A 27,478-nucleotide genomic window follows, 5' to 3' on the forward strand; every position below is an offset into this window, starting at 1 on the left:
CACACACACACACACACACACACACATGGAGGTGGAGGGGCAGAGAGAAAGGGACAGAGATCAGAGAGACTTACATGACAGGACAGTGACAATGGAGAGTAGTTGTTTCCCTGATGACATACTCGGTAAGTTACAATGGATAAGACCAGTTTATTAACTACATGGAGAATGAAGGGAGGCTGGGACTCAGGGGTCCCTCTAGGGCCCCACAATGATGTCTAGAATCTGCTCCATCATCCAGTTTAGAGGCTCGGCAATGCTGCTTTGCCCCTTCGGTCCTGTTCCCAGCACAGCTCCCAGTTCATAGCGGGTAATAAACAATAAAGATGCACTGAATATCTGAAGGATAAAAGTACAGCTGGAAAACTGGTCACAAAGGTGGTGCATGTGAGATAAAGGCAGTCACCTTCATCATGAAGACATAAACAAGGAAAAAAGAAAACCTCCATTGGAGGGCTGCATATTTTTTCCCCTTTGTTTTGTGTGTGAGTGTGTGTGTGTGCACGTGTATGCGTGTGCGTGCGTGCATGCATGCACGCGCGCAGAGCTGGGCATGAAACCCAGGACCTCATGCATGCCAGGCAAGCGCTCTACCAATCCTACATCCCCAGCTCGCCAGACTCCAGGAGGAGCCTCCCCATCTTTGCATCTTTAATAACTGGTTGCTGCAAAATGGAGCCCCAAAGCAGCTTTGAGTCGCCTTTGAATGCCCAAGCACACAGAAGCTCAAGTTGGAGAGGCATGTGGAGTAACTGATGGTCAACTTGGAACACCCATCTGAACTGAGTCAGTGAGGTTCTGGGCATGGAAGAACCACCTAAAGACTGTTTCCAACAGCATACGAAGAGAACTGGAGGGGAAGATTGTACGCTGTTGGTTTTCCTGGAGAAGCTTGACTCAGCTGATTTTCCTGACACGAACTCAGCTGTTCTTTTTGTCAGACGAGCTTGGGTCCTCACCATTGCCGGGAATGGCTGCTGTGCTTGTCAGGGAAGCTCTGGTCTTCGCCTTGAGCTTTGCTTCCTGGCTCCAGCACATATCTTTTAGCCTTCTGGCATAGATCCTTCACCCTCCCGGCACAGACTTTCTAGCTCCCACCACTGGCCTTCCTAGTACAGATCCTCGTTACAAACTTGGATGAGATATCCCTGTGGGCTTTAGGCCGCTGGATGGACTTGTGGCAGGCAATGCCTTGGGTTCTAGGGCTTTACCTAGACTTGTGCAAGACATTGCTGTGGGATCATAGCCCTCGGCTGGATATTCTGGGTCTCTAGTATGTGGACAGATGTCTTGCACTCCTCTGCATTTGACTTTTTCGGTGAATATTATAACAATCCTATAAATTATATGTCCTGTGCTAAATCTATTCCCTTGCAAAGCCTGACTACAAGGCAGGTGTGCAAATTTGTGCTGAGTTAAAGTGGTTGAAGTCCGCACGGCGAGTGCCTCTCACAGCAGGTGCACAGCTACAGCTGCACCAAATACACATGGGGCATCTGTAGCTTGCCAGCCACAGTGGTGTCACACCTGTGCCTCTCCGGGGCTTTCCCTTCCTACAGTTGATATGCTCCAAGACGGCAGTATCCCACAGGGTGCAAGTCAGAACAAGCACAACAGAAGTTTTAAGACAGCAGTTCTGGGCCTAAGGACAGAAGTTAGGAAAGGAAACTGATAAGGAATTATGCAGAGTTCCACTCTATAAGAGCTGAAAGCAATTGCTGCTCAAAGCTGACTTCATAGCTCCCAGATACTCACACTTACTTCTAGGATGAAGCTTGAGTTGATATAGAATAAACACTTCTCCCATCCTTTCATTGAATTGATGTACTTTTTTGTCCTAAAAAGATTTTTCAAGCCCTGTTTGTACATCTTTCAGCTGTTTCTGGAACAACTGTCACTCTTCCTGACCACAGCAACCACTTCCAATGCCTTCTAACTAAAAATACCTTAGGTAAGCAGTATTTCCCTAGCATGAGATGTGAACCAAAACCCATGCAAACCTGAGGCCAGATTTTTCATCCAGAGTCCAAGGACATACACAGGAAAGAACTGTGATCAGAAACCAGACCAAACAAATTACGGCCTCTTCTGCCCCCAATGAAAAAAACATTTGCCTAAGTTACAGTTCCTGTGAACCATTCAGAGCCATGGGTGGGCCTGGGCACTCACCTGCTCTGTCTCCACAAAGTTGGACACATGGCCATCATCGTTGACGCCACGGGTGTGAAAGCGAGCACCGGCACGCTCACAGCTGATGCGGGAGATGAGACAGGCCTTGGCCTGCTTGTGCGAGGCGTACACTGTGCGGATGGCCACCACACCGCAGATGACTTTCAGCAGCCAGTCACAGCAGCTTACCTGGTGCTGCCGCAGGGGCACGTGCAGTAACTGGTTCCTACAAAACGGAGCGCCACACAGGTTAGGGTCAGCTCACCACTTCAGCAAACACTGCTTTCAATATGGGTACGGGCAAGGCACCAGTGGGGGACCTGGCATTCTGCTCAGGACTCTGCAGTGGGGACATACAAATCCAGGAAGTTGTATGCTTCAGAGAGACCCCCAGTGTATGTGTAGAGGGGGAAGGAGGAAGAAGCCCTTTCCCAAAGCTGTTACCAGTTGGTTGTCAAAGAGACCAAACAGAAGCAAAACTACAGAGTGAGCCAGACAGGAACCTTTCAGGGAATTTCAAAGGAGGTTCTGTTCAGAGGCTGCCACGTTTTATTAGAACCCATCAATAAAAAGTTAAATAATGTTTTGATTAAATAATCACAGCTAGTGATAAAATGACAAATGATAAAAAGTAATCACTAAATATATACACTTAAATTATATACATCTATATACACACTGTGGGGTGAATATGATGAAAGCATTACAAACCAATCTAAAATTTAAAAAAGTGATGATGGTGAAAGGGACCAACATGTCCAGACACACATAACACCATCCTACCTGCTTGGATGGATTAACTCATTGCATCTTTGAAAGGAGCCCATGTGAAAGGTATAACCAGAAACCCATTTTACAGATATAGAAACTAAGGCACAGGAAGCAAAACACTTTTCCAAGGTCACAGGGCTTGTGAGAAGAGCTGGCACTACCCAGCCCAACCCCTCTTGATGAAGGCCTGACCTTCGCACAGTCACATCACCCTCCCATCCACCCGACACCCCCCTCCCCACCCACCTGGCCTTCCCCACACCCTGGGGACCTGAGCTGTTTCATTCCGAGGCCTCTCACCAGGGGACTCTCTCTTACAGGGGCTGGAGCAAATCTAGATCACAATGCCCTACTTGTTTAAAAAAGGCAACCCAATTCCTGCCCTTGGCCTTCCTCACAGACAACAGCTTGCTCTCACTGCTGGAAATGTGTGCTGAGTTCTGGTGGCTCTCTGGGCTCCCCCAAAACCTCTGCTCTGAGGCCAACCTCCTTGATTGCAGCCACAGCTACTTTTACCCCACAGGAAGCCTGCCCTCGACTTCTCACAGCCGCAAGCTCCTCTGCATGAAAAATGATAACCATGAAGCACAGTTTCACAAAATGATGTCTCCTTCTGAGTCACTCTAAACTTCAGGTGATAAACCACTTTCCTAACAAATGTATGAAATCCACCTGTGGCATCAAGGCAGGGCTCCAGATTCCAGATCTGCCAGCCAGACAGTGAGGCTTCTGTCACCGAGATGCAGGGGGAGGAACTTTGTGCCAAATGGATAACTCCAAATAACCTCTTCTAGTGACATGTGCCTGGTCCTCTGGGGGAGGACAGCTCATACCTCAGAGGAAAGAGACCCGAATCTATAAAGGAACACAGAGCTTTGTTTCTCCTGCAAGGATTTAAGTGTCCTCGGAAGCAATTTTTAGTGTGACTGATAAGCAGCCTGGAAAGACCACTTCCCCTGTTGCTCTCTCCCTCACTTACTAGCCACTTGCAGTGTAGACTCCACCGATTCCTGCTGTGGGTCTCCAGACCTGAGACACTGCACCACAGCAGTGGAGACTATGACCACTCTGCCTGGAGCCTTGGCTGTCCGTTCTATGGTCTCCACCTTGAGTTCCAACACCATGCCCTGAAGTGGGTGCCACTCCAACAGCCTGGTACCTCTACAGTTGCTCCCTCCGGCCCAACCCCCAACCCAGCCCAGACCAAGATTCCCATCACTGTTGCTTCTCTCCCATCTCCTGAAGAACTGAGGGCAGAAGCACTGGCAAGCAGGCCTGGGCCCTGTCCTACATAATCGCTACCTCCTCTCGGCTCCTTCATAGGACATGGCAGGATCTTCACCCCAGGGCCTAGAAAAGCCCATTGATAACTGACTCATAGCCATATCCTTACATGGAGCGATGGCTAGATGACCCTAAACATACTGAAACCCACCAGACTGGTCTTCACGTTTCTACAAATTACTTTGGGCATGCTGACTCAGTTAGAACGCCTGGGTTCAAAGCCTGGCTCCGCTACTTATGAGGCATATAGAGTTTGGCAAAATTCCTATATCCTTTCATGCCTCAGTTTCTTTATCTGTAAGATGGGGTAACTGACTCTACCTTGTAGATTATGAGGACTCTTATCATCCCAGAGAGCTTAGACGGGTACCTAAAACACAGTGCTTTGTAAATGTCAGCTGGGAATATCTGGACACAGCAGGAAACTGGGCTCTTGAGCCACTCAAAGAGATAACCAGGCAGGAGCCCTGAACATGCACCAGCACACAGAGAAGCACTTGCAGATGCTGGCTCAAATGCTCTTTATCTACAGAGCAGATTTTCTTTTCTAAATCTATGAGACCTTCTAGCACTTGAACCCATTTCCCTGAGCTCACAGGATAGGGAACCCAGGTCAGTTTTACTCTCATCCTGCAGAAAGCGGGTATGATCTCAGCACTCCAAAGGTGACCCAGAATTCTGATGTAAAATGAGGGGACCTGGGGCCCTCACCAGAAGAAGGAGTTCCCCCACTCAGAGCTGTCATCACCCTGCTTCTGCGCCCGGACAGTCAGGTCAAAGTGGGAGCCGTCACTGGGCCATGCGAAATAAAACACCCCTGAGCTGAGGATCTTCCTCAGGGCGAGCAGGCGGTCATCCTCCCGGGCCTCCTCTTGCAGAGGGTAAAACTCGGTGGCAGTGATTTTGTAGATTTCCGCATCTGGAATTCTGCCCACTGACGTGCAGCCTGTCACCAACACCAGGAAACTCAGAGAAGCACCACCTGCAAGTGGAATCAGATAAGAAAGCTGTTTCTACTGCCAGTTACCTACGCCTAGGGCTCTACAGCCCTGTCACCTAAACCTAGGGTGTCACCTAAACCCACAGCACTGGGTGCCAGAAGCTGCTGGCAACTCGGGGTCTGGCCCTAGCCCACCTCTCTAGGATCAGCAGTCTGCTTTAATGGATCTTCTGATGATTCTGGTGTGGAGTTTCCAGACCTCAGCCCTCTCCACATCTGCAGCCTAAGCCCCCCAACCCACCCTCCCCACTCACCTGCCAGCCTTCCCTGCTTTCCAGAGAGAGGGCCTGGTGCCCCTGTATGTACCAACAGCTCCCCATCAGCACTGGTTACATACAAAGCAAAAGCCTCCCTTCAGCCTGTGTCCCTCAGTGGATGCGCTCCTTGCGGGTAGGATTCTGGGTCATTGTCTTTCATACCACTGGAGTCTGATAAATGTGTCCTAAACCAATTCCTGTGCAGGTCACCCAGACCACACTGACCTGCTGCCTGTAGAAAGGTGCACAGTCTCTGGAGCATCACCACGCCGTCCGTGGCTGCCCATTTTCTGTTCTGTGCCCCTTACCACACAAGGCTTCACAACCATGCTGTGTGAGTCAAGAGTGGATGGCAGGACTGGGGATGTAGCTCAGTGGTGCCACACCTGCCTGATAAGTGCAAGGTCCTGAGTTTGACTCCCAGTACAAAAACAAAACAAAATAAAACAAAACAAAAAACCTGAGTGGATAGCAATGCTGTGCCCAGGGACAATGGGACACCTGCCCCATTAAAGGACAGGGTCTGAGAGATGGCCTGGGTAGATAACTGGCCTGGTTCGGTCCTGAGGTTTAAGGGATCCTCTTCTAGCAAGATCTATTCTAAACAGCCAATGGCCACTGTCTAGAGTGACAGCTTTAGATGTCCTCAGATCTCTCCACACTCAGATGAAAGACCCCAAAGACAGCCACTTCTACCTCCCCAGACTTCCTTTTCACAACTCACAGGAGGAAGAATGTGGCTTGCAGCACAGAATGACTGGTTTTTATTAAAGAGCATCATTGAATAAGTGGGTCATGACTCATGCCTGCTGATACAATGCAGGGTGGCAGGGAACCTGCAGAGTCACAGCTCCCTACTCTTGTCATCAGACCACTGTGTGCCTGACAATGAAGGAGTCATGCTGGACACAGCAATGGGTTAGGGCTGAGTCTCTCAGGTAGAGGGGGTGGGCCTAGGCACGGCTGGCATTCTCAGCTCTCAGCTCCAAAGATGCAGAGTCTCCATCCTTGGCAGGGACAAGTCCACAGCTCCCCACTGCCTGATAGATGGGAAATGCACCAATCAGCAAAGTCCCTTGGCATAGACAAAGGACAGGCTAGGTGTGGGCTTGAGAAGAGGAATGGAAATTTTTGCTTTCTATCCTTCCACCCAACTCAGGAAGTGGATTTCTCACCTCACTCCCTCACCAGCCTCTGCGTAGGGGCCCAAGTCCCTGGCAGGAGTCCCAGGCTGCCAGGAAGACAGCCGGCATCTCCTGCACAGGCCAGCGGCCTGGGGGAGGCTCAGAAGGCTGTGCTGCAGCAGGCACGCAAGACAAATGAGGAAAACGGAAGGTGCTACCACCACAGGGAACTTGGCTCCCATGTCCTGGGACTCTGGAAGGTGCAGGCAAACGACAGCTGCCACTAGGTGCTTCTGTAGAGCCCACACCGAGGACAGCACTTACATATTCCAGGTACTTCACATGCACTCACTTCATTCTCCCAAGGCCACTATTGTATCTCATTTTACAGGGTGTGGGAGAATGGAAACCCAGGGAGTTCAAGTGGCCTTCCCAAGGTAACAGAGTCGGGGAGATAGGATCCAAACCCATTTTCTGGCTACACCACCTGGACAAGTTACTCAAGCCAAGCAGACCCGTTGCTTCTCTTGCCCCCCGCAGGTGGTAGAACCAATCTACCTAGCAATGCTACTCTTGCAGGGCCACCATCACCAGGGTGATGTCCCCAGGGGAACTCAATCACTGCCCAAGCACGTTAGCTTATGCTGGAATGGAGCTACAAAGATGGAATTCACCTTAAGCCCACTCTGTCTGCTCCTGGTACCCAGCAGTTTTCAATAAGCAAGGGTGTGGCCAACCAACATACCCATTGTAACTGAATGGGACACCGTGACGTTCATACACTTAAGTCCTCACCCACAGGTGACAGCATGAGAAGGTGGGTCCTCTGGGGGAACTTGGTCAGTGACAGTGGAGCAGTCTGCATGGTTCAGCTCCTTATTAAGAAGGCTCCAGAGAGCTCCCTTGCCTTTTCTATCCCACAAGGACACAGAGAAGGCATCACGTGTGAACCAGGAGGTGAACTCTCACCACCCAGACACCAAACCTATTGGCACCTTGACCTTGCACTGGCAGCCTCCAGAACTGGGAAAATAAATGTCCATTGTTCATAAGCCACAGTTCCTATCTAGGGAACTTTGCTATGGCAGCCAAACAGATCCAGACAGCACCTCTTGCTCATCTGAAAAGTGATACCACAAGTTTTCACCTGCTACTTAAGAATAACAATTGTTTCAGCACATTCTACATATTAACACATTAAAAATAAGCCACTGTGGCGTTCACTATGGTATCCAACGGAATCTTCAGTGACTGGATACCCATCTCCATCTATTATTTAAGGAACACATGAACAAGCTCTGCCTTCACAGGTGAAATTTCTAGCCATATCTCCATCCTACTTCCATACCGACTTTCATCCATATTTTGTATTTGTTTTCTGTTGATCACCCTATAAGAGTATGTATTGCTGCTCAGCTCACTGTATAAGAGGATTTCCTTCTAGTTTATCGCTGCAATTATTTTTAGTACTCCAATGGTTAAACAATGTAAGCAGTGCATTGTAAATAAAGCACTGTGGCAAATAATCACTTAATGCAAAAAGTAAAATGTGTCTTGATGGCATCTCAGCAACATAAGTAAATACTATTTATTGTGGAATTGAAGTGTGTTCTGTGCAACTTCTAATTCTGTCTTTCATTTTGCACATGTAAACGCTAGACCATCTTTTTCGGGTTAATAAACTGTTGCAAATAGAAAGAGCTTCATTATAGGATTGTCACTCAATTCTTCAAAGTCCTTCAGAGTCAGTACTAGAAAAAAAATGACTTGACAAATTGTTTCCAATGCTGTCAGATCTCACACCAATTAAGTTCTAAGTTTTTGTGGAAGCAAACAATTGGCAACAGCCTTACTTGCAAACAGAAATGGTACTGAGTCATTGATGTGGCTGAAATCAGCATTGTCAACAATGTTTTTGAACTGTCTCTCTGCAGGGCATTGTAGAAGTGGTCACCTTCCAAGCGAAGCCCATGGGGAGAATCCAGAAGGGAGAAAGGTGCCCTTCTTATATCATGAAGAAGGTGGACAGCAGGTGAGGACAGTGAGGATGGCAACCTGCCCTTCCACCATGAACATGTTCTTAGGTAACTCAATACCAAGGGAGAGCTGAGAATCTGGTAATTGATCCCTTCAGAATTTCCAGTCTGTGTGCCCTGGACATCGTGTGGCACAGAAAGAATGGTCCTGAGCCTCCAGACTCCTGCCCTGGACCACACCTAGGGAGGGGGACAGAGGGGTCACCTGGTTAATGACTCAGCACCAGTGACCTCCTCCCTCCACATTGTGTGACTCTATCCTGCCAACTCTTGTCCCATAGAGGTGTTCTTGGGGGACAAAAAAAGGCCTGGAGGGTTACCTACCCCTGGTGCATGTGAGTTCACCTTGAGTGGCAGATCTGGGCTTCACTTTTGTGATGCAGGACCAAAACTAGGCCTAGGAAAGGCCAAAAAGGTGGCCAATTGAGGCTGAGTGTAGGGGTTTGAAACCAGCAAGGATCTTGTGGTAAGGGAAAAATCAGACTCAGAAGACTGGGCTGTGTGCTTTCTACCCCTCCACAGTTTCTGACTCTAGCCCTCACAGGGAGATGCATCAGGTGGTCTCCGTGTCCCTCCCATGTAGAAGCCTAGGTGCTCCAGCCAGAGCAAGACCATACATGGCCAGAGAAAGGTCAGAGGGAGGGAGAGGAGACAGCAGAGACAGACCACACAGACCCCAGAGAGCAGAAGGCGCACAGTCCAGACAATGTTGTACAAGCAGGTGGAGAAACGGGATTTGAGCAGAGTTCCAGAGTGGGGGATCAGGGAGTTCTGGATGCGGGTGGTGGTAATGGATGTATAACAATGTCAATGCCACTGAACTGTACACTTAAAATGGTTAAATGGCAAATTTTAGGCTATGTATATTTTACTACAATTTTTAAAAACCAAAACACCAAACCTCAATCTCAGTTTAGAAAATCCCTCCTCCAACAGGCTGTCTTCAAACCCACCTTCAAGTCAAAGCTGCCCAATTCCCCAGCTCCTTATAGTAACAGGGTCTAGGGCTCAACTAGCAGTGGCCATCTGTCATGGTTGTGAGGGGCTGGCTGTTGGGATAATGATGCATCATGCACAGACATGGGCCGCCTGCCTCCCTGTGTGCCGATGTTTCTCACGATTCGCCTCTGCGATGCCCCTCTGTCATGCCACTCTGCCTTGGAACCAACCATTTACGAACTGAAACCTCTACAAACTGTGAACCAAAATAAACCTTGCCTCCTTTAAGTTTGGGCGTCGGGTAGTCTGTCCCAGCACCAGGAAAGTAACTAAGACAATGCCCAATTTAAATGTCCGATCCTCCCATCCTTCAGATACCTCAAGCCCTCTCTGAAATGTGCTAAAAAGAGGCCAGCTTATCCCAAGACTGGCAGAGGCACGGTCCAGCCCCTGCCTCCCCCCCACCGTGGAACATGGAAGTGGGGTGTACCGCACCACGCCAGCATCACTTCCCAGGCTGAAATCAGTGTGGTTAGCACAATTACACCAAGGAAATCGGCAAACAATTCCCCTGACCCCAAGGAGCTGGGTACCAAATATTTACCAGCACACCACTGGGTATAAGTTTTAAAATAAATTATTCTAAGACTGGCAAAGGCCAGCCTGTTTCAAGATTTGATATAGAACACTATGTACCCAAAACTCCCACAGCCAGCCTGCCTGGCGCTTGAGGAGCACTCCGTAGTTTTCAAGCCTACCATGGTTCATCCCTTTATGAAGAGCTCTTAATATCCACGCAGGATAGAGATGAGGCAGTTTCTCTGGTTGTACAGATGGGAAACCAGCCCCAGAGAGATTAACTGAGTGCAGAAGGTCAGTCAATTGTGAGGCTGGGGCCTTCTCACAGATTTTTTTGGGCTGTCATGTGTACAGCATCACAGGCTTTGCCCTGCACAACTCCAGGAAAAACAGTTCATTACAGATTGGGATTTGAATGGAGACCCTCAGGCAAGAAAGCAGAAAGATTTTGAGAGCTTGGGTTAAAGAACAGTTAAGTCCATATAATCATTGTGATAAATTATTTTTCTGTTATATTTGCTTTCTATGTTTTGTATTGGGTACATAACAGGAGGTTCAACTCCTTGGCTAATCATGGGGCCTCCAACCCCTCCCAGCTGGCACTTTAGGAAGGAAGGAGATGGTTTCCCACAAAAATTAGAAGCTGGGATAAGGTCTCAATATTATTTTTGTGCGTGTTTCTTAATTTCTAATGCAAAAGGCTATTTTAATGTAGGTAGACTGAAATTTAACAACTTATCCCAAATTAAGAACATGAGGGGGAAGTTTCGTTCTTTGTAGAGACTTTCAGCCTAAAATTTCAAACGGGGGGCCACTCACAATGCAGGACAAAGTTAGAGTGACACTCAGTACTACCCAATAGGTAGAAGACACAAGGGAGAGTAGAGTTTTGGGTCAGCGACTTATAGGGAGAAAAGAAAACTGTGTTGCAGCCAACCATTCCCAAAACCTTGATTTTATTGCCCAGTCTTCCTGTCCCAGATACACCTGGGCACTCTCCAAAATGTGCTGAAAACAGTGCAAAGGATCTTGAGTTTCAAAAATCAAACATGCTCACCATACCCAGGGAGACTTCTAAAACCCCACCTTGCAGGGAAACTTTAACAGGCAGAGCTAAGGTCTCAGAGAACATCAGAAATAGGGCTGGGGACCTGACAATCTTCACCATGCCCAAGCTCCAGGATGGCTATGCACTCTGCTTGGCTGGTCTGGCCTGGGCAACTTGGAGACTGTCACTCAGTCCTCAGGAGAACGACAGGGGGACTCCAGCTAAGGAAGGGAGGGCCTCGCCGGGGCAGCTCAGGGAGTTAATCACCTCCCTACACTTCCTGCCCCCACAGATAACCTACTGATTCTTGTGTGGCCAGGGGCCCCAAGATGCCTTAACTGACTATTATGATGTCTTTGGGGGCTGCTACCCTCCTGGTCAGGAACAATTGCTGGTTCCCACACTCTGGGAAAAGTCACTGCCTCCTGGGATAGGACAGGCATGATTCTTTCTGTCCTCCTTGGAAGCCAGTCACCAGCCCTGGTGGTAGACATGGTACCATAGGCATGTGATCAATGTGAATTTGAGCCCCGTTACTGTCCTTCCCTGTATTCAAGTCCCTGTCAGATGCAAAGTTAATCATTCATCTATGTTCGAAAAAGCTTGCCAACTTAGTTGTAAGATTTAACTACAAGCCATCCTGAGTGCTGAGATGTTAGTGGGAAGAAAGGGGTCTTGTGGCAGATGGAGCACACTGCAGGAGCTGTCGATGCACCCCTTTCACTAAGTACAGAGCAGAAGAATAACTGTGCTGACCTCGGTCACTGGGAAAGCGGAGTTAAATTAAAACCTTCAAACCTACATACAACAAGGACAAATCAGTGTTAGCATCATCCTTACCATCATTACAGTGGAAGGCAAGGGCCACAGGAATCTTTTGCAACCTCATAAAGCTCACTGTGGAAGGAAGAGCCCAGTCCAGACTGTTGGCAGGCAGCACATTTGCACGAAAAAAGCAAGTGTCTGGAAGCAGCAGGGTGCAGATGTGGGTTTGAATCCCAGGCCATCTTCTCACCGAGGCAAATTACTTAGGAGAACACTCAGCCTGTTTCCTTTACTTCATGTGGGGACAAAGATGCAACATCATGTGGGCTTATCTTTAGAACTGAGAAAGTTTACGTATGTCTAGCCCTGGGCACAAAAAAGACATTTAAAAAGTACCTTTTGTCATTGAGCATTGAGTGATTTTCCTAAACATTTCCTATTTGGAAATGATGGATGTAATCATCAGAGCTTAGGAAAAAGTGCCCCATGACAGAGAAGAACCAGAAAAGTAGTACTGGCAAATACTGCACTATTCTACCAGCTTTGGAAACCCTTGATCTCTGAAAACTGACGGCAGTAAACGTTATCACAGGATGTGGGAAAAACCCTTGAGGCCTGAATTTGGATGATCGACAGCCATTGCCACATCAGTGAGCAGGACCAACAATCAGGAATGTGACCTTGGACCCTGGTCTTGGCCCCAAAGGCCACTGCGGGACCTCACAGCCATGACACTGGTGACACAGTTAGGACTCACATGAAGCAGGTGCCTCGGAGAGAAGGAAAGAAAGGACACCTGCTGAGGCCCAGGAGCTGCAGAGGTGGTACAGAGGTGGCTGTGACCAGTTTCAGACCGAGCAGGGATGCCCACATCTGCCTGTGTGCTTTCTCCCCTTTCCGCAGACCTCACCACCCAGGTCTGAGCACAGTTTTCTTTCCTCCCTTGACTCCCATGCTTGGTGCTGGACAGCAGGTATGGGGTGGATTTTTCCATTTCTCTCCAGCTACGCTTCCTCCCTCAAGACACACCCACAGAACCCTTTGGTGCAGCCTCCAGCATCAGCCCCGGTCTCCTGGCCTCATCCACCTACCTGGGCACATCTGCGGGGGAGTACAGACCCCCCTCCACCCCCACCTAAATGACAAACAGCCTTTGGAGCAGAAGCCCCAACAGAACTCTGGAAAAACTCAGGCCCTGGAAGCAAATAATAAAGATGAGCTTCCTTGGCACCCAGGGCTGGAAGCCACATCCTCCTCCACCCCAGACAGGTGGTAGTCAGGTGTTCGTCACTGATCTCCCCCCGTGGAGAAGCAGGCTGAGAGATAGAAATATCTTAAGAGATGAAGTAGTTAAAACAGAGTGCCTTAACTCCACTGCCCCCACGGCAGGACAGTGGGTCCTGGCTGCCCCCACTGAGCCGATACTCACCAGAGTTTAACCTGAGCTCCCCCAGGCAGCCGTAAGCGTCCGTGAGCTTGCCATACTGTCCCTTAATGACTTCCTTCTCTTCAGGAGCTGAGGGAAAAGCACAGGAAAGCAGACATCAGCAGCGGCTCCTGCTCCCGCCCATTCATTCACACTCACACTGCGCTTGCCAAGCTGGCTCCCACCCACACGAAAAAGAAAACGCAGACAATAGCTCGGCCCACAAACACCAGGCCTGGAGGTTTTATCATGCAAGAATCACAGAGCTTCAGGGATTCAGACCTTCCACAAAGGCTCGTTCTCTGGAAGTACGGCCAGCTTCCTAGGGGCTGGGGAAGATGTGGTGCACCCCAGGGCGGCCAAAGGTGCTGGGGTTTTAGTTTCCAGCTGGAAGTAGGTACTTTGGGCCTGGCCTGAAACACTATGCTACATCCCATTCCACCTACTCAGGAACAGGTGAGGCATCATTAGCCATTTGGGAGGCCTTTCCTTCCTAAGTCTCAGCCACAGGAGACTGGAACTCTCCAAGGGACCTCATTCTGCCTTGGGGACATCTGAACAGAGGGGTCTGGCTATAACAGTAACCAGGGCTGGGGCCAATGAGTGACAAGGCAAGCTACAGGCCTTGCCTGCTTGGGAATTAGCAGTGATTGTCAATGCCACACCAAGGCACAGCCTTGTTTAAAAGTGAAAGAGGAAAGCAAAAAAGGCTAGCAGGGAGCTCTGACCTTCATCAGGAAGCCACAGGACCCCTCTATTCTAGGGGCAGGGACAGGGGCAGGGGCCCGGAGAGGCCTGTGGACACCTTCTCTAAATAAGGCTTTAAATGTACCGTCACAAAAACATCACACAACATGAAAGAAGCCACTCACAAAAGACTTCAAAAATATTCCATCTATATGAAATATCCACAACAGGCAAATCTGTAGATTCAGAAAATAGATTTGTGGGTTGCCAGGAGCTGAGACTGGAAGAATGGGGATTTGGGGTTATTGCTAATAACTCTGGGGTCTGTCTCTCTTAAGGGGGACAAAAATGTTTTAAAATTGATTGTGGCAATGGCTGCACAACACTGTAGATATACTAAAAAACACGGAGTTAATAACTTAATGGGTAAAGTGTATGATGTACAAATTACATCTCAAAGCTGTAAAAAAAAATCAACCACAAAATACATTATCAATCTTATCAGACTTTAGTTATAAAACTTTTTAATGCTATAGTATAGTAATATATGTGCCTTACTGCAAGCATCTTAACAAAAATAAAAAGGGGACAACTTAATGTCAAACTAGTAATAGGAATAAATGCTGTCTGAGGATTTCCTGACATGTAAAAATATCTGTACTTTGTATTGGTGGCAAAGCCTTGACAAACTGGTTCTGTTGCTTACCTTACTCACTGCAGGAAATGCCAAATCTCAGTTAGGAAATACAAAAAGAAAGCTCACTTCTCTCTACATGCATGAACAATCAGCCTTCCAATTCCACAAACAGAGCCTCTGAGGCGCCCTGGAGCCCAGAGCTGGCATTTCTGCAACATCAAACAAACGTGGATGAAACAGGTGAGAAAAGAAACAGCTGGTTCCTTCTCTACCTGGTCCTTCCAAGCCTCAGAAAGGAGTCTTCCTGAGACTGCCCGGTGGACTGGAGTTCAGGAATTTCAACAAGGAACTGAGATCCCACATGCAATGTTAAAAAGTGAAGAAATTACAGAAGACAGCAGGCCTTCCTGCCCAGCCCTGGGAGCAGATGCACTGGGGACTCTATGGCCCTCATCACTCCGTGCTGCCTCCGCAGATTCCCACCCAAGAGAGGCGAGCACAGAAAGCACTGACAAGCATTTTAAAGGGTGAGCCTAGTTTTAGCCACTACCTGTCCTGCCATTACAGCTTAGAGAGCCACTGTCCCACACTGTCTAGGACAGACCTGACTTCCTATTCTCCAGTGTCTCCCTACAGTGCTCCTGTACTCATCAGACTATACATATCCCAATAGTTGGAAACACAGTTTCAGAGTCCCCACTCTTTCCACCCTCAGCCCCAGGTGAGCCCTGGTGGCTGAGAGCCACCTGTCCCACAGCCTGTGTGCACACTCCTCTGTCTTCTCTAGCTGGTATAGAAGGCAGTGGGCAGGCACCAAGCTGTCACAGAAAGGCCTCTCCCCCACCTCCATCAAACAGGACACATCTGTGCAGGCTGAGGTTTGAACATGGCTGACAGCTGGCTGTTGGCTGGAGGGACAGACCACGAGGCCAGAGACTACTCCTTCTTTTCTCCAGGAAGGACTGCAGTTAAGATGTGATTTAAAGAGAAAGGCTGGTTAACAGCAGAATGGGAAAGGCCAACAATTTGCAAAAACACTTGTGTCTTGTTATTTGCAGTAGTTTCCTTCTACAAAGTCACCAGTGACTATGGAAGCCCTGTGCCGGGAGGACATACAGGGTTTGGTCTCTGCAAGCCTCTGGTCAATATTTCTATCAACGGAACAATATATAACCTTGTTCCATGAGTGTTTCTGTTTAAAGAAGGCCTATCGATCACAAACTGTTGGTTGAGTCACAATGAACTCATGGTCAATAGCATAATAACTCAAAATAGAATGAAGCTTATCAAACATAAGTATTCTCCCTTTAGGCACAGAATGACCTTCTTGCGTGTAGAAATGCTAGACAACACTTCAGCACTCTGCTTGGGGATCATTTTTATTGGTGACAGAAATGCACAAAATGTGGCACTAAAGAAATCTTATAGTATGAGGCACAAGGCAAAGTGTCAATTTGCTTGGTCTCAGCTGGAACATCTGCACTGGGCAACACAAACTTTTGCCACTCTGCTCATATCCACAAATGCCCATGAAAATGCTGTGAGTCTGGATCCTGGAGTTACACACATGTTAGAGAGTAGATGAATTTACAGATATGGGGGCACAAACACTGAGGATCCTCTGAGCCTGGTGGAGCTTGGCAAGCCCAGTAGGAGCCTTGCTAGGAAAGTAGCCATTTGATCTGTATGGCTCTTCACCCACAGTGACTGAGGAAGTCCCCAGAAAATACAGGGTCTTCAAGAGACATCTTTGGAGGAAATCCACAGAGTCTCTAAAATTGTATGCACTTTTGGTATGTATTTTTATCAAGCTAGGATCCATGGCTTTTAATAAAGTTTCAAAGAAGTTAACTGTGACAAATGCAGGAGGAATGAGACTAACCAGGTAGGCTAGTGGAAGGGAATGAAGCACAGACTTTATTCACCTGGGTGCAAGTCGACTGAGGGTCAGAAAGCTGTTAATGGTGAAAAAAGGAAAAGCAGGGAGCTTTAGGGACTGGGAAGTGGTCTGTCACGTACACAGATCAGAGCAAATATCTGTGGTTGGGGTCCACGCAGCAGTCAAGGCAGATGTATGGATGTTACCAGGTGAGGTGACACCCGGGAAGATGCTGTGCTGTACTTTGTCACCTTATCTCTTGTATAACATCCTGTTCTGTGTTCTGGCTGCCCTGAGACAGCACAGCCTATATCTAGGTGGAGATGGCATGGCTTCTATCTGATCTTTAGTCACCTGAAGGAGCAGCAAGTTTTTGCTGTGGGCTGCGGTTTTTCGTATCTGCTAAAACTGTAGCTTGGAATTAAACAACGTATTTATTAACCAGGTCATGGCCAGATCAAGCCTGACATTATGACTTCAAAAAGTTAATAACAAGCTTAATAAATGAATAATTTTCTCCCAAATCTTGACTGGGATATTTATTTATTTATTTTTTTTTTAGGGAGAGGGCAGAGTAACCTTCAAGGTAGTTAATAAAATCATAAAATCTCTATGCGAAGCCAGAAGCCCCAGAACTGAGATAATAAGACTTTGCTGGCCCTGAAAGTTACTTACAGCAAACAAAGCACCTACAAAATTAGGGTCCCAGAGTCCCTTTGAAGAGGTCTAGGAAGCTACAGTTCTACTTTTTCCACCAACCTAGTGCAGCTGGAGAGGTGGCTGGCAAGATGATACACTAAGCCCCCTATCATGGCTGTAATAACCACACTGCATGGCTTACAATCATACAAATTTATGATCTTTTAATTCTGCAGGTTGGAATCTGTTCTGGTGCTCAAATGAAGATGTCTACAAGTCTGCACTCCCTCTGGAGACTTGTTGGAGGGGCCAAGGATGTAGCTCAGTGGTACCACACTTGCCTCACAAGTGCAATATCCTGAGTTCAATCTCTGGTACCAGGGGGGAAAAAAAAAGGACCTGGAGATCTCTTGGAGAGAAGTGGACTCCTTGTCTTTTTCTAACACCTAGAGTCCACCTGTATTCCTTAGCTCTCAGCCACTTCCTCTCCCTTCTAATTTAGCAACTGCAGCACTAATCTCTGCTTTCAGCTTCACATCTCATTCTCTCCTGCTTCTCTCTTCCATCTTTTAGGGGCCCTAGCAAGTACACTGGACCCACCCAGTTGGTCCATGATGATCTCCCCACCTCAAGGTCCTCAATCTGACCACATTATTATAGATAAATGAGCTGGGTAGAAATATTATAGGCAGTCAGATAGGGCTAGACCCTTGAGAGGGTCAGGACAAAGGGGAAACACCCCAACAGTGACCGGAGACACAGCGGCTGAAAACCAGGCCTCAAGATAAAGACAAGATGATCAGACCTGCATACTTTCTCAAAGAACAAACATGGGCCTAATGACGTGTAGATAAAATCAACCACCTCAGTGGGTGACCAGAGACCTTTGGACCCACCACTTCCTAGAGAATCTTTGCTCTTTCCATCCATGCTTGTTACATGACTTGTTTCCCAATTGGACCACTATTACCTAAGTGACTATACTTGTAGCCTTACCAGATGTTCATGGCTGTGGCCCAAACTGTACCCACATGGGTTTCACCCTATAAAACTCCTCTGTAAAATGGGGTCCCCAGCTGCCCACTAGGGAGCCCTCCAGCCCCTCAGAAATTTTCCTATCAATAAATATCTTCCTACTCTTAATCTCTGTTGTTCCTAGGACTCATTCTTTGATGTCTAGAGAACAACAACTCAGCGTATCAAACAGTTAACAGGTTGTGAGATATAATATTTTATATTTCATCTCCATTATCATTTCCTGTAACAACACCTGCAGCAAAAGGACTGAGATGTGGACCTTTTGGGAGCACACAGGCCTCCTCCTCTCTGCCCACGCATTCAGGAAAGATAAGGAGGAATCCTCTTCCTCTTAGGATCTGTGCGCTGCCCCAGGTGAGGACAGCCCTCTGCCTGAGGCAATGATAAACCCGTTGTTACGGAACTGGACTACTCCTGAGCCTAAGAAATCCTCCCAGAGAAAGGGCCTACTTGCTGCTCCAGGGCATTAAATCCAAGCCTCCCTTCCTGCAGGCCAAGCCCATGGCCAAGACCTTCCCAGCATACAGGTACAGGCAGGCATCTCAGGAGACCAGCTGATAAACACAACAAAGTAATTCTGATCCCAACAACATCTCTTTCTATCCCAGCACCTTTGCACAGCTTTCACACCAGCCCTTAAACTGCAGTGTTAATCTGGTTCTCACTTGGCTAGCCATAAAACAAAGAAGGCTTTGTGCATTCACTCCACTATGCAAATAAACCTGAGCTAATCAAACAGAATGACAGGAAACTGCAAAACAAAGCCTTGTGGTCCTGGCCACACATCGGGGTGGGAAAACGCCCCCAGGAGAAGCTTGGAAACTAAAATGACCCCGGCCTCTGAGGAATCACAGATGGCATTGGACACCACACACCCTGCCACTAGGAAAATTAAACAAACACCAATTTAAAAAAAGCCTTTTCACCCTTGTATTTTAAAAACAAACAAAACCAGCAAGGCCACCCCATCCCATTCTATTACTGTAAATTATTGACTCTCTAATAAAAACAACTTTATCATTAACTTATACAACCCCAGCAACTCAAAATAGGAATTAAAAAAAAAAAACAGGGATAACTCCAAATAGGCTATGACCTTCATAAATACAATAATCAAGTGTTAAGGACTATTTTTCTACCCTGAACAAACTGTAAACAAACTGGGAGGTTTAAAACAGCAATTTATTCTTTCACAGGTGCAGAGGCGAAAAACACCTGAAATCAAGGTATGCGCAGGGCTCCTCCCTCTGGCCCTGCAGGGAGGGTCCTTCCTTTGCCTCTTCTGGCTTCTAGTGTCCTCTGGTGATCCTTGGGGTTTCTTGGCTTGTAGATTTGTCACTCCAGATTCTGCCTCTATTATCACACTGCCTTTTCCACCCCATTTTCCTATTTTCACATGCCATCTCCTAAGGACAGCCCTCACTGCCGGATTAGGGACCCACCCTATTCCAATAGGACCTCATTGAAACATCACAGTTACAAAAACTCTTATTTCCTAATAAGGTCCCATTCTGCAGTACTGGGGGCTAGGGCTTCAACAAATCTTTTTTGGGATGGATCCAGCCCCTGACACTTGGTAACATTTTTTTTTTTTTTGTTACTGGGAAATGAACTCAGGACCTTGCTTGCACTTGTTTGTGAGGCGGTACAGTGCCACTGAGCTATATCCCCAGCCCCTGTCCTTATTTGGTGAGCCAGTCTTTGTATAGCCTGGATTCCCTACAGTCTCTCTACAAACAGTTTCTTTTTCCTCTTCCCCAAGTGGTCCCCGGGGCGTGTGATGCATCCTCCTAAACCACTCCAGCTGCAGTACCCTAGCTGGTGTTGCTGTCCATGGCTGTACTCCCTGAGACCAGGCCTCCCACATTACTCCACACCCTGCTAGCCCCAACCATTGTATTTTCACAGGTAGGTCTGAGGGAAGAAGAAATCCTTTTTGGCTTTCCAGTCATACGTACAAGTGTCAGGCAGGTAATGAATGAATGAATAAAGCCCCTGGAGGGGCCATAGAACACCCCTTGCAGTGGGGAGAGACAGTTGCTGCCAGTAGCCACCAGGTGGGCACAGCAGCCAGGGCCTGCAAGGCTGCAATTTGCAAAAACAAGTAGGACACTGCTGATTTTTCAGTGTTGGCAACCAATCTCCATTTATTTTTAGTACCATGTGGGTGGATGCACACCTCTGTGGGCTGCATTTGGCTGTCCGTTAGCAAATTCTGCCCCTCCTTACTTGATGTCTAAAAAATACGTAAGAATATCCCCTGCCTCTTATACCTTTTGTTTCATTTCTATAGGCTTTCCCACAGAACAACAATTCTAGGCACACATTCTAGACACTGGGATCCTGCAGAGGACCAAGCAAAAATCATCCACACCAGAGTGCAGTAGAGCATGCATTTGGCAAAGTGTGGCAACAAAAGGACATGAGTAGAGGATACACAAGTGACAGCAGGTGAAGGCAGACCTAGGCGGGCAGGAGAGACAAGAAGAAAAGCATGAAGATCAATTAGGAGGCACTACAACTATCTAGGCAAGAAAGGATGCTAACTTGGACCATGTATGTACTGGGTATTGAACCCGGGCATTGCTTATTCCAGGCAAATGCTCTAGTACTGTGCTACACCACCCCCTACTCCCACCTATCCCATCACAAAGCTTCTTTCAAAAACCACAGTGAGGGTAGGGGGCAGGGATTTAGCTCAGTATTGTGGCCTACCTCTCCAGGTCAAGGTCTAGAGTTCAATCCTTGGTACCAAGAAGGAAAACAAGAAGAAAATTAAAAACCACAGCAGCCCCCAGCCTTAGGGGACAGGCCTATAATCACAACACTTTGGGAGGCTATAGAAAGAGGATTGTGTAAATACCGAATAGTTTCCCTGGTATGAATAACCTGCAATAATACATAAGATCCTAATAAGATTACTGACATTTAGAAATGGGAAGAAAGGAGCTAAAGGTGTAGGGAAGGTGGGATGGGTAGGGGAAAGGTAATAAGGGAAAAGAAAATAATGTGAGATAATGAAAAGATGAAAATAAAGTGTTTGTAGATGGGGAGGGGAGGAGGGGGTGAAGGGAGGGCAGGGGTAAAGGGAAAAAATGAGAATCAAGACTTGTCATGTAGAGGTACAAGATCCCAACAATGAATGTAACTGTACTGTATCCCTAAAACGTACCAATAAACTCAATTAAAGCTGAAAAAAAAAAGAGGATTGTAAGTTTAAGCCCAACATGAGCAACTTGGTGAGACTCTGCTTCAAAACTAAGTAGCCACATAAAAAAATTTTATGCTGCCTTTTATGCAGTGGATTTGGCATTTCTGAGTTTTTGTCCTTTGCTGATTGAGTTGCTCTGTCCCTAGCTTTTATTGTCCTAGGCCTTCTCCTTATGAACATTTTCCTTGGGCTTGTTATTAATGTCCAATAGCTTTGCAGAAGGGAATATGAGATGACAGAATTTAATTGCATCAGTGGCAGTTTTTTGTATGCTAACATGCAGCTGAGTGTACTTTAAGTAAATAAGTAATGGATAAATGCAATATTCTTTTTTTTATTTTTGGTGCCAGGGATTGAACTCAGGTCCTTGCGCTTGCAAGGCAGGCCACCGAACCGCTGAGCTAAATCCCCGGCCCAAATGCAATATTCTTCAGGTCTTGAGCAATGGTGAACCACATTCCTGGTTTTTGTCTATACTATTCTGTTGGACAAGAACTACGATTATTATTACTTTTTTAAGTACTGGTGTCACCCTGTGCCTATATGGTAGAGCAATAATGCTTTTAAAAAATAAAATTTCTGAAACTCTAAGGCCAGGTACTGCCTTCTGAATCAGAAGTTTACAGTGTTTCTGTGAATAATTATTTTGGAAATATGACCCCTTAATATATTGTATTGTGTAAAATATATATATATACCTTTTTTGTAGGTCACAACAACTCATTTTTACAGAGTTTGTGAAGCTGAATATTTAACATTTGTCAATTTTAGTAAGCTCTGTGTGGTGAGGATTCAAACAAGATCCCCTGAATCACCTGGCTGTGCAGGTGGAGGGGACAATAAGGGTCCAGCTTTTCCTCTCCCCAGCATTAGACGCCTCACTCTTTTCATTCTCTCAATCTAACTGCTTTTTAAAGAGATCATTTGTTTAGATGTACGTGAACATTTAAAATTTTTTTTTTTTAATTCCTGTCTTGTCTACAGCCATACCACGCTGAACGCGCCCAATCTCATCTGAAAAATTCCTCTGTCAGAGAACTAAGCACTTTGTTAATTTGGGGAGAATTAATAGATATGGACAAGTAAAAAAAAAAAGAAATCAGGAACTTGAAGAAAATCAATTTGATTTTTTTAAAAAAAGCTTTTGGATTTTAAGCAGCCCATAAATCTTTCCTTTTGTAAAATTTAAATAAAGTACTATGTTGTCTTTCCATGCATTATAGGAGTGCTATAAGATTTTGGTTGCTAGGAGCTGAATCCCACATTGAGATTGCAGGAGTAGAATCCTTGGTGTGTGGTTTCTGGTGTCTGCTCAGCTATCATTATGTTTCTAATGTGGAGTGTTCGCTACATGTCTGTAAATTAGAATAGTGTCACTTATTTCTTAAGGAGCTTAGTACCCAGAACAGACTTTGTGTTGTAATTATTCAGAACCACAGTCCGAGAACCTTTGCAAGCCCCTGTCCCCCTAGTCTCCCCACCGCTTTGTGCTGTTGCCTGTCCTCGGTACTTCTAGTCCGTCTGGAGTAGGGGAAAAATGAAGTTTAATTCTCTTTACTGAGTTATTCTATTAGGTTCAAACAGTGGAATAAAATTTGGGTTTGGAATACCTATAACTTTCAAATGTCTTTGCATATCATTTTCTAGGAATAACTCAACCAGTTTTTTAAAATTTCACACATTTAGCAAAACTTTCTAGATGTCTCTGAAGGTAGGATAATTTAATTTCTTTGATATGCTTAAGAATGAGTGAAGCGCCTTATTTCCGGAACCATGCCTAGATGGATTTTATCTTCCCAGCACTTGCAGACCATTATGAGTTTGCCACTCTTATCCCTTCCCCGCAGGTTAAAAATAAATCTCTGATTTTAAAAATCATAAACTTTCATTGTACAGCTTGTGGTTTTCAGCTGATACCTTCTTTTTGGGTCACAGAGGCATAGCCCAGAGTCTTTCAGGCTAGGCAGGTCAGGTGTGTCTGAGCCTTCCCAAGCTAATTGACAGAATGGTGCTCCTACCTTTCTTGGCTCTTAAAAAGTTATTCAAAACAGAGCTTTGTGGTTCTTTTCTCAGTCCCGACTCCAGGCTACCTAGAAGGCAGCAACATCCCATTTTAGTATGGGAAAAACATGTTTATCATGTTTTTATATTTTCTACTTGTTTATAATGGTGCAAGCTCAAGATTTTGATTTTAACAGATGTAGTCTTTGAGATAATCTGTTGATTTTACCTTTATTGTCCTTTAATCTTTTTTGGATAATTCTTTGTATTCCTGCTGCCTACCTCTCCTCATTCTCAGCACCCCCATCCCTTTTTTTAAACCTAGGTATTTCTTGGTTAAACAGTGTAAGTAGCCAGGCATGGTGGCACATGCCTGTAATCCCAGCACTCAGGAGGCTGAGGCAGGAGGATCACTGTGAGTTCAAGACCAGCCTGGGTTACACAGTGAGTTCCAGGTCAGTCTCAACTACATAGTGAGACCCTGTCTCAACGCGCCTCCCCCCGCAAAAGTGTATAAGTCCTTTCATCTGCTTTTCAGATTGTGGGATATTTCCAGCACCTACTTTTTTGCTGAATCCAAAGATATATAAATAAAAAAATATGTTTTATGAAGATCACAATGATATAAAGGAGATACATGTTTCTTCCTTTAAAAAATAGAAGTTTCACTGATAATGTTCATATTATGCTGCCATTTTTCTTAATTGTCCATCTGGACTGAAAGGTGTAAATATCAGTAAACAGTCCTACTTAGTTTATCAGTCATGAATATATAAAGTGAGCTAGGGTTGGGTACTACAGAAGATAACCGGCTTGATGTCCTAGAAGTACTTTTATCCAGAGGTAGAAGAAGCTGGAAAGTAAACAAAATAGATTGCTAGTTGCCCATATGCCAGTCCAAGCCCCTTTTTATTTGCAGAATCCAAGTTTAGTTCACAAATGGAAAATTCACAGACATAAATATCTTCTAGGAGATATGAAGATTTACCCCTGTAGCACAGGAATAAATAAGTTTTGTTCAATTCCAAGGTAAATCATTTCAAATGAGCAGGATGTTTTCTTATTCTTCCATCCTTTCTTTCCAGTATATGGAATTCTGAAGAAGATATAGAAATGTCATTCTGAGAGCAATATTTAAATTTCTCAGGAATTAACTTAAAGTATTAATTTGATTTCAATCAAGTTTACAGTAAGTGTTGATTTAAAAAAATTGCTAAGAATTTAAACCACATGGGATGACTCACTAGATGGGATGGTGAGCTGCGACTTCTTTGATTACCATTTTTTATGTCCTTGTAAATAAAGGTTTCTATTAAAAAAAAAAAAAAAGTAGCCACAGTACCATGGTAGGCAGGGTGCAAGGATAGCTCCGGTGGGGGATCACATGGCCACCATGCCACCAAGCAGTGACAGGCACACAAACCTATGCCAGCCAGGTCCCACTGGGTGCTGGCCAGTAGGAAGCATCTAAAATTGTGGGGCTAGAGGGGAGCGCTTAAGCAGAGAAAGGCACTGGCTTCTGGACAGGTCAGGGACAGTGTGAGAAGGGGCCCAAAAGAGTAAGAAAACCCAGATGTGGATGGGGCCCTGAAGGCAGGGGGAAGAGGGTCCAGGAAGCTGGGGTGGCCAGGAGGGGAGAGGCAGCTGCTGTGTCCACACATGACTTAGAGGATCACCAAGGGACACCGGTGGCGCAGAGGAGCAACTTCAGGAAAGTGGAGGGCAAAACCCTGAAAAGAGCAGCAGGAGAAAATGCAGAGGAGCAATTCTCTGAGGAATTCTGTGTGCAGGTATGAGTATGCGTGCATGTGCGTGTACACACGTTTATATGTGTGTGTAGAGCAGTATAGGGAAGTGGGATCAAGACTTCTCCCCGAAAGGTGCACTGTGCTGGTAGAAAATGATCCAAAAGGGGTCAGAACCAACATGAGAAGCGACATGGATGGTGGCGAGCTGCCACAGCCTCCCCTCGGGAACCTCATGGAATCCAGGCATGTGTGGGGCTGGCTTAATTGAAGCATGTCAGTCAGGCGGGCAGGGACAGCATGTGGGAGATGTGGGGTGGCAGCGGTGGTGCAGGGGCTGGTGGGTGCCCTGAGAGAAGTCAGGGCTCAGCTAGATGGGATGGAGGAGGAAGGACAAAGCGAGGAGGGGCAGGTGTGGAAATGTCATCAGGGACGGTGGGAGGGAACAGAGCACAGTACTGCAATTGAACAGCCACCTGGACCCAGGGATACGAGACAACCATGCGTCTGAGTAGTGGAGAATCTCCCAGCCATAGAGGTGGGGAGGACTTGGGCAATCCAAGTTAATCAGGGATAAAGACTGGCCAAGTGGGTGGTACCGTGGCTGCCCACTGAGAAGGGAAGGCCTTAAACCTGCAACAGCCAAACTCTGGTTAAAGCCACGGAACTGATTAAAGCACTGGACAACAAAGGAACTCTAGGTAAAGACATCTTGGATAGACCAGTTATTAAGACAGCAACAAACCTTTTGTTTGGTTTGTCTATTTTTGAGACAGGGTCTTACTTTGCAGTTTGGGCTGGCCTTGCACTCTCTATGTAGGCCAGGCTGACCTCGAACTCTCGGTGATCCTCCTGCCTCACACTCCCAAGTGCTGGGATTACAGGCCAAACTACCATGTTCTGTACCAAACCACTATGTCCGGCAATAAACCTTTTGACACGGTCCTCCCAAAGGGTCCCTACTTAAATCTCTAAAAGACAGTACAGATTTCCTTACCTTCTTCTTATCTAAAACTAAAGGCCCAAGGAAGTGGTTTTGTCAAAACTGCAGCTGTAAACATAATATTAAACACAATACAAGTGCTGCTGAAAGATCTGCAAGGTGCTAAATGATCCAGGAATAGATAGATTTTCTTCAGATAATCACATCTGCTGCCTAGACCCCTTTCCCATATCCTCAAAACCTCATCAAAAAACAAAGAAATTTCTCACCCTGAATGCAGGGTTCCTGGAGCACCCCTCCAGTCCCCCTTAGCAGCATACCTAGATCCAAAAAAAAAAAAAAAAAAAAAAACCTCTTGTCTTTTCTATGTTCCTTGTCTAGTGGTAAATTCTTTTTACCACCCACTTCACTAGCTCTCCTTATACCACTGACTCACACGGCAGGTGGGACCTGGGTGGGGGCAGCAGGCAGGGCCGGTCTCTGCCCTGATAAAGAGAAGTTAAAACCTGAGGATAGAAGAGCTGTGAGAGGCGACAGGTTGAAGGGGTCATGAAGTTAGGATGGAGATCACAGGAAGTGGGGAACAGAGGGATGGGTGGCTCACAAAACAGAGTTGGAGCAGGTGTTGGCACATGTGACTTAAGCAGAAGGATCCCAAGTTTGACCCCAGCCTGGAGAATTTTGCATGGCTCTGTCTCAAAATAAAAAATAAAAAGGGCTGGGAATTTAACTCCGCATGAAGGACCTGGGTTCAGTCCTCAGTAATGGGGGGTGAAGGTGGCATTGGAGATGAAGAGTCAGGTGACAGAGGGACAACGGTGTGGCTGTGACACACTCAGTGTTGGAGAGGAGGTCAAGGTCTTTTGCAGGGTCACCATATGGAGACTGAAGATACCAAGAATGAGGACAGGCTCTGTATTTAAAAATCTGACAGAGGGAAAGAACAAATCACCAAGAAACCTGAGTATGACCTCAGATGGGGCAGGAGGGAGCTTAGCCTCATGCTGTGTGGGGGTCCAGTGTTAACAGACCCAGAGTCCCTTTCTGCAAAAGAGCTTGGCCATGGGTTGACTTTTTAGTCCTGTCTTCCTGGTAACCTGAGAAAAGCTGTCTGTGTTAACATATCTTATGATAAAACTAAGTCTGATTGCTAAAAGCCATGTGGACTGAGAAGAACTATAAATACAGAACAGGGGCCATGCAGAGACTTGAGATCCTTGAAGACCCACCCTCCAGGTCCAGGGCTGGTTGGAGGACAAAAAGCTGCTGCTTGAGAAGCTTCCCTGGACTGGACGCCCAA

At 46.5% G+C, this 27,478-nt stretch overlaps 1 protein-coding gene across 1 annotated transcript in view; it reads right to left on the reverse strand.

Moving 5' to 3' along the window:
• Positions 1–27,478, reverse strand: part of Synj2 (synaptojanin 2) — a gene marked incomplete at its 5' end in the record, with an annotated part of 103,431 nt that overhangs the window by 54,553 nt on the left and 21,400 nt on the right. The window contains 3 exons of the mRNA XM_010625249.1: positions 2,170–2,395; positions 4,936–5,206; positions 13,402–13,488. Coding sequence (XP_010623551.1) covers positions 2,170–2,395; positions 4,936–5,206; positions 13,402–13,488 — 584 coding nt within the window. The remainder of the gene's footprint in view (positions 1–2,169; positions 2,396–4,935; positions 5,207–13,401; positions 13,489–27,478) is intronic.

The sequence above is a fragment of the Fukomys damarensis genome, unplaced genomic scaffold (assembly GCF_012274545.1).
Source record: "Fukomys damarensis isolate Sample0158 unplaced genomic scaffold, DMR_v1.0_HiC HiC_scaffold_14, whole genome shotgun sequence".
Classification (NCBI taxonomy): Eukaryota; Metazoa; Chordata; class Mammalia; order Rodentia; family Bathyergidae; genus Fukomys; species Fukomys damarensis.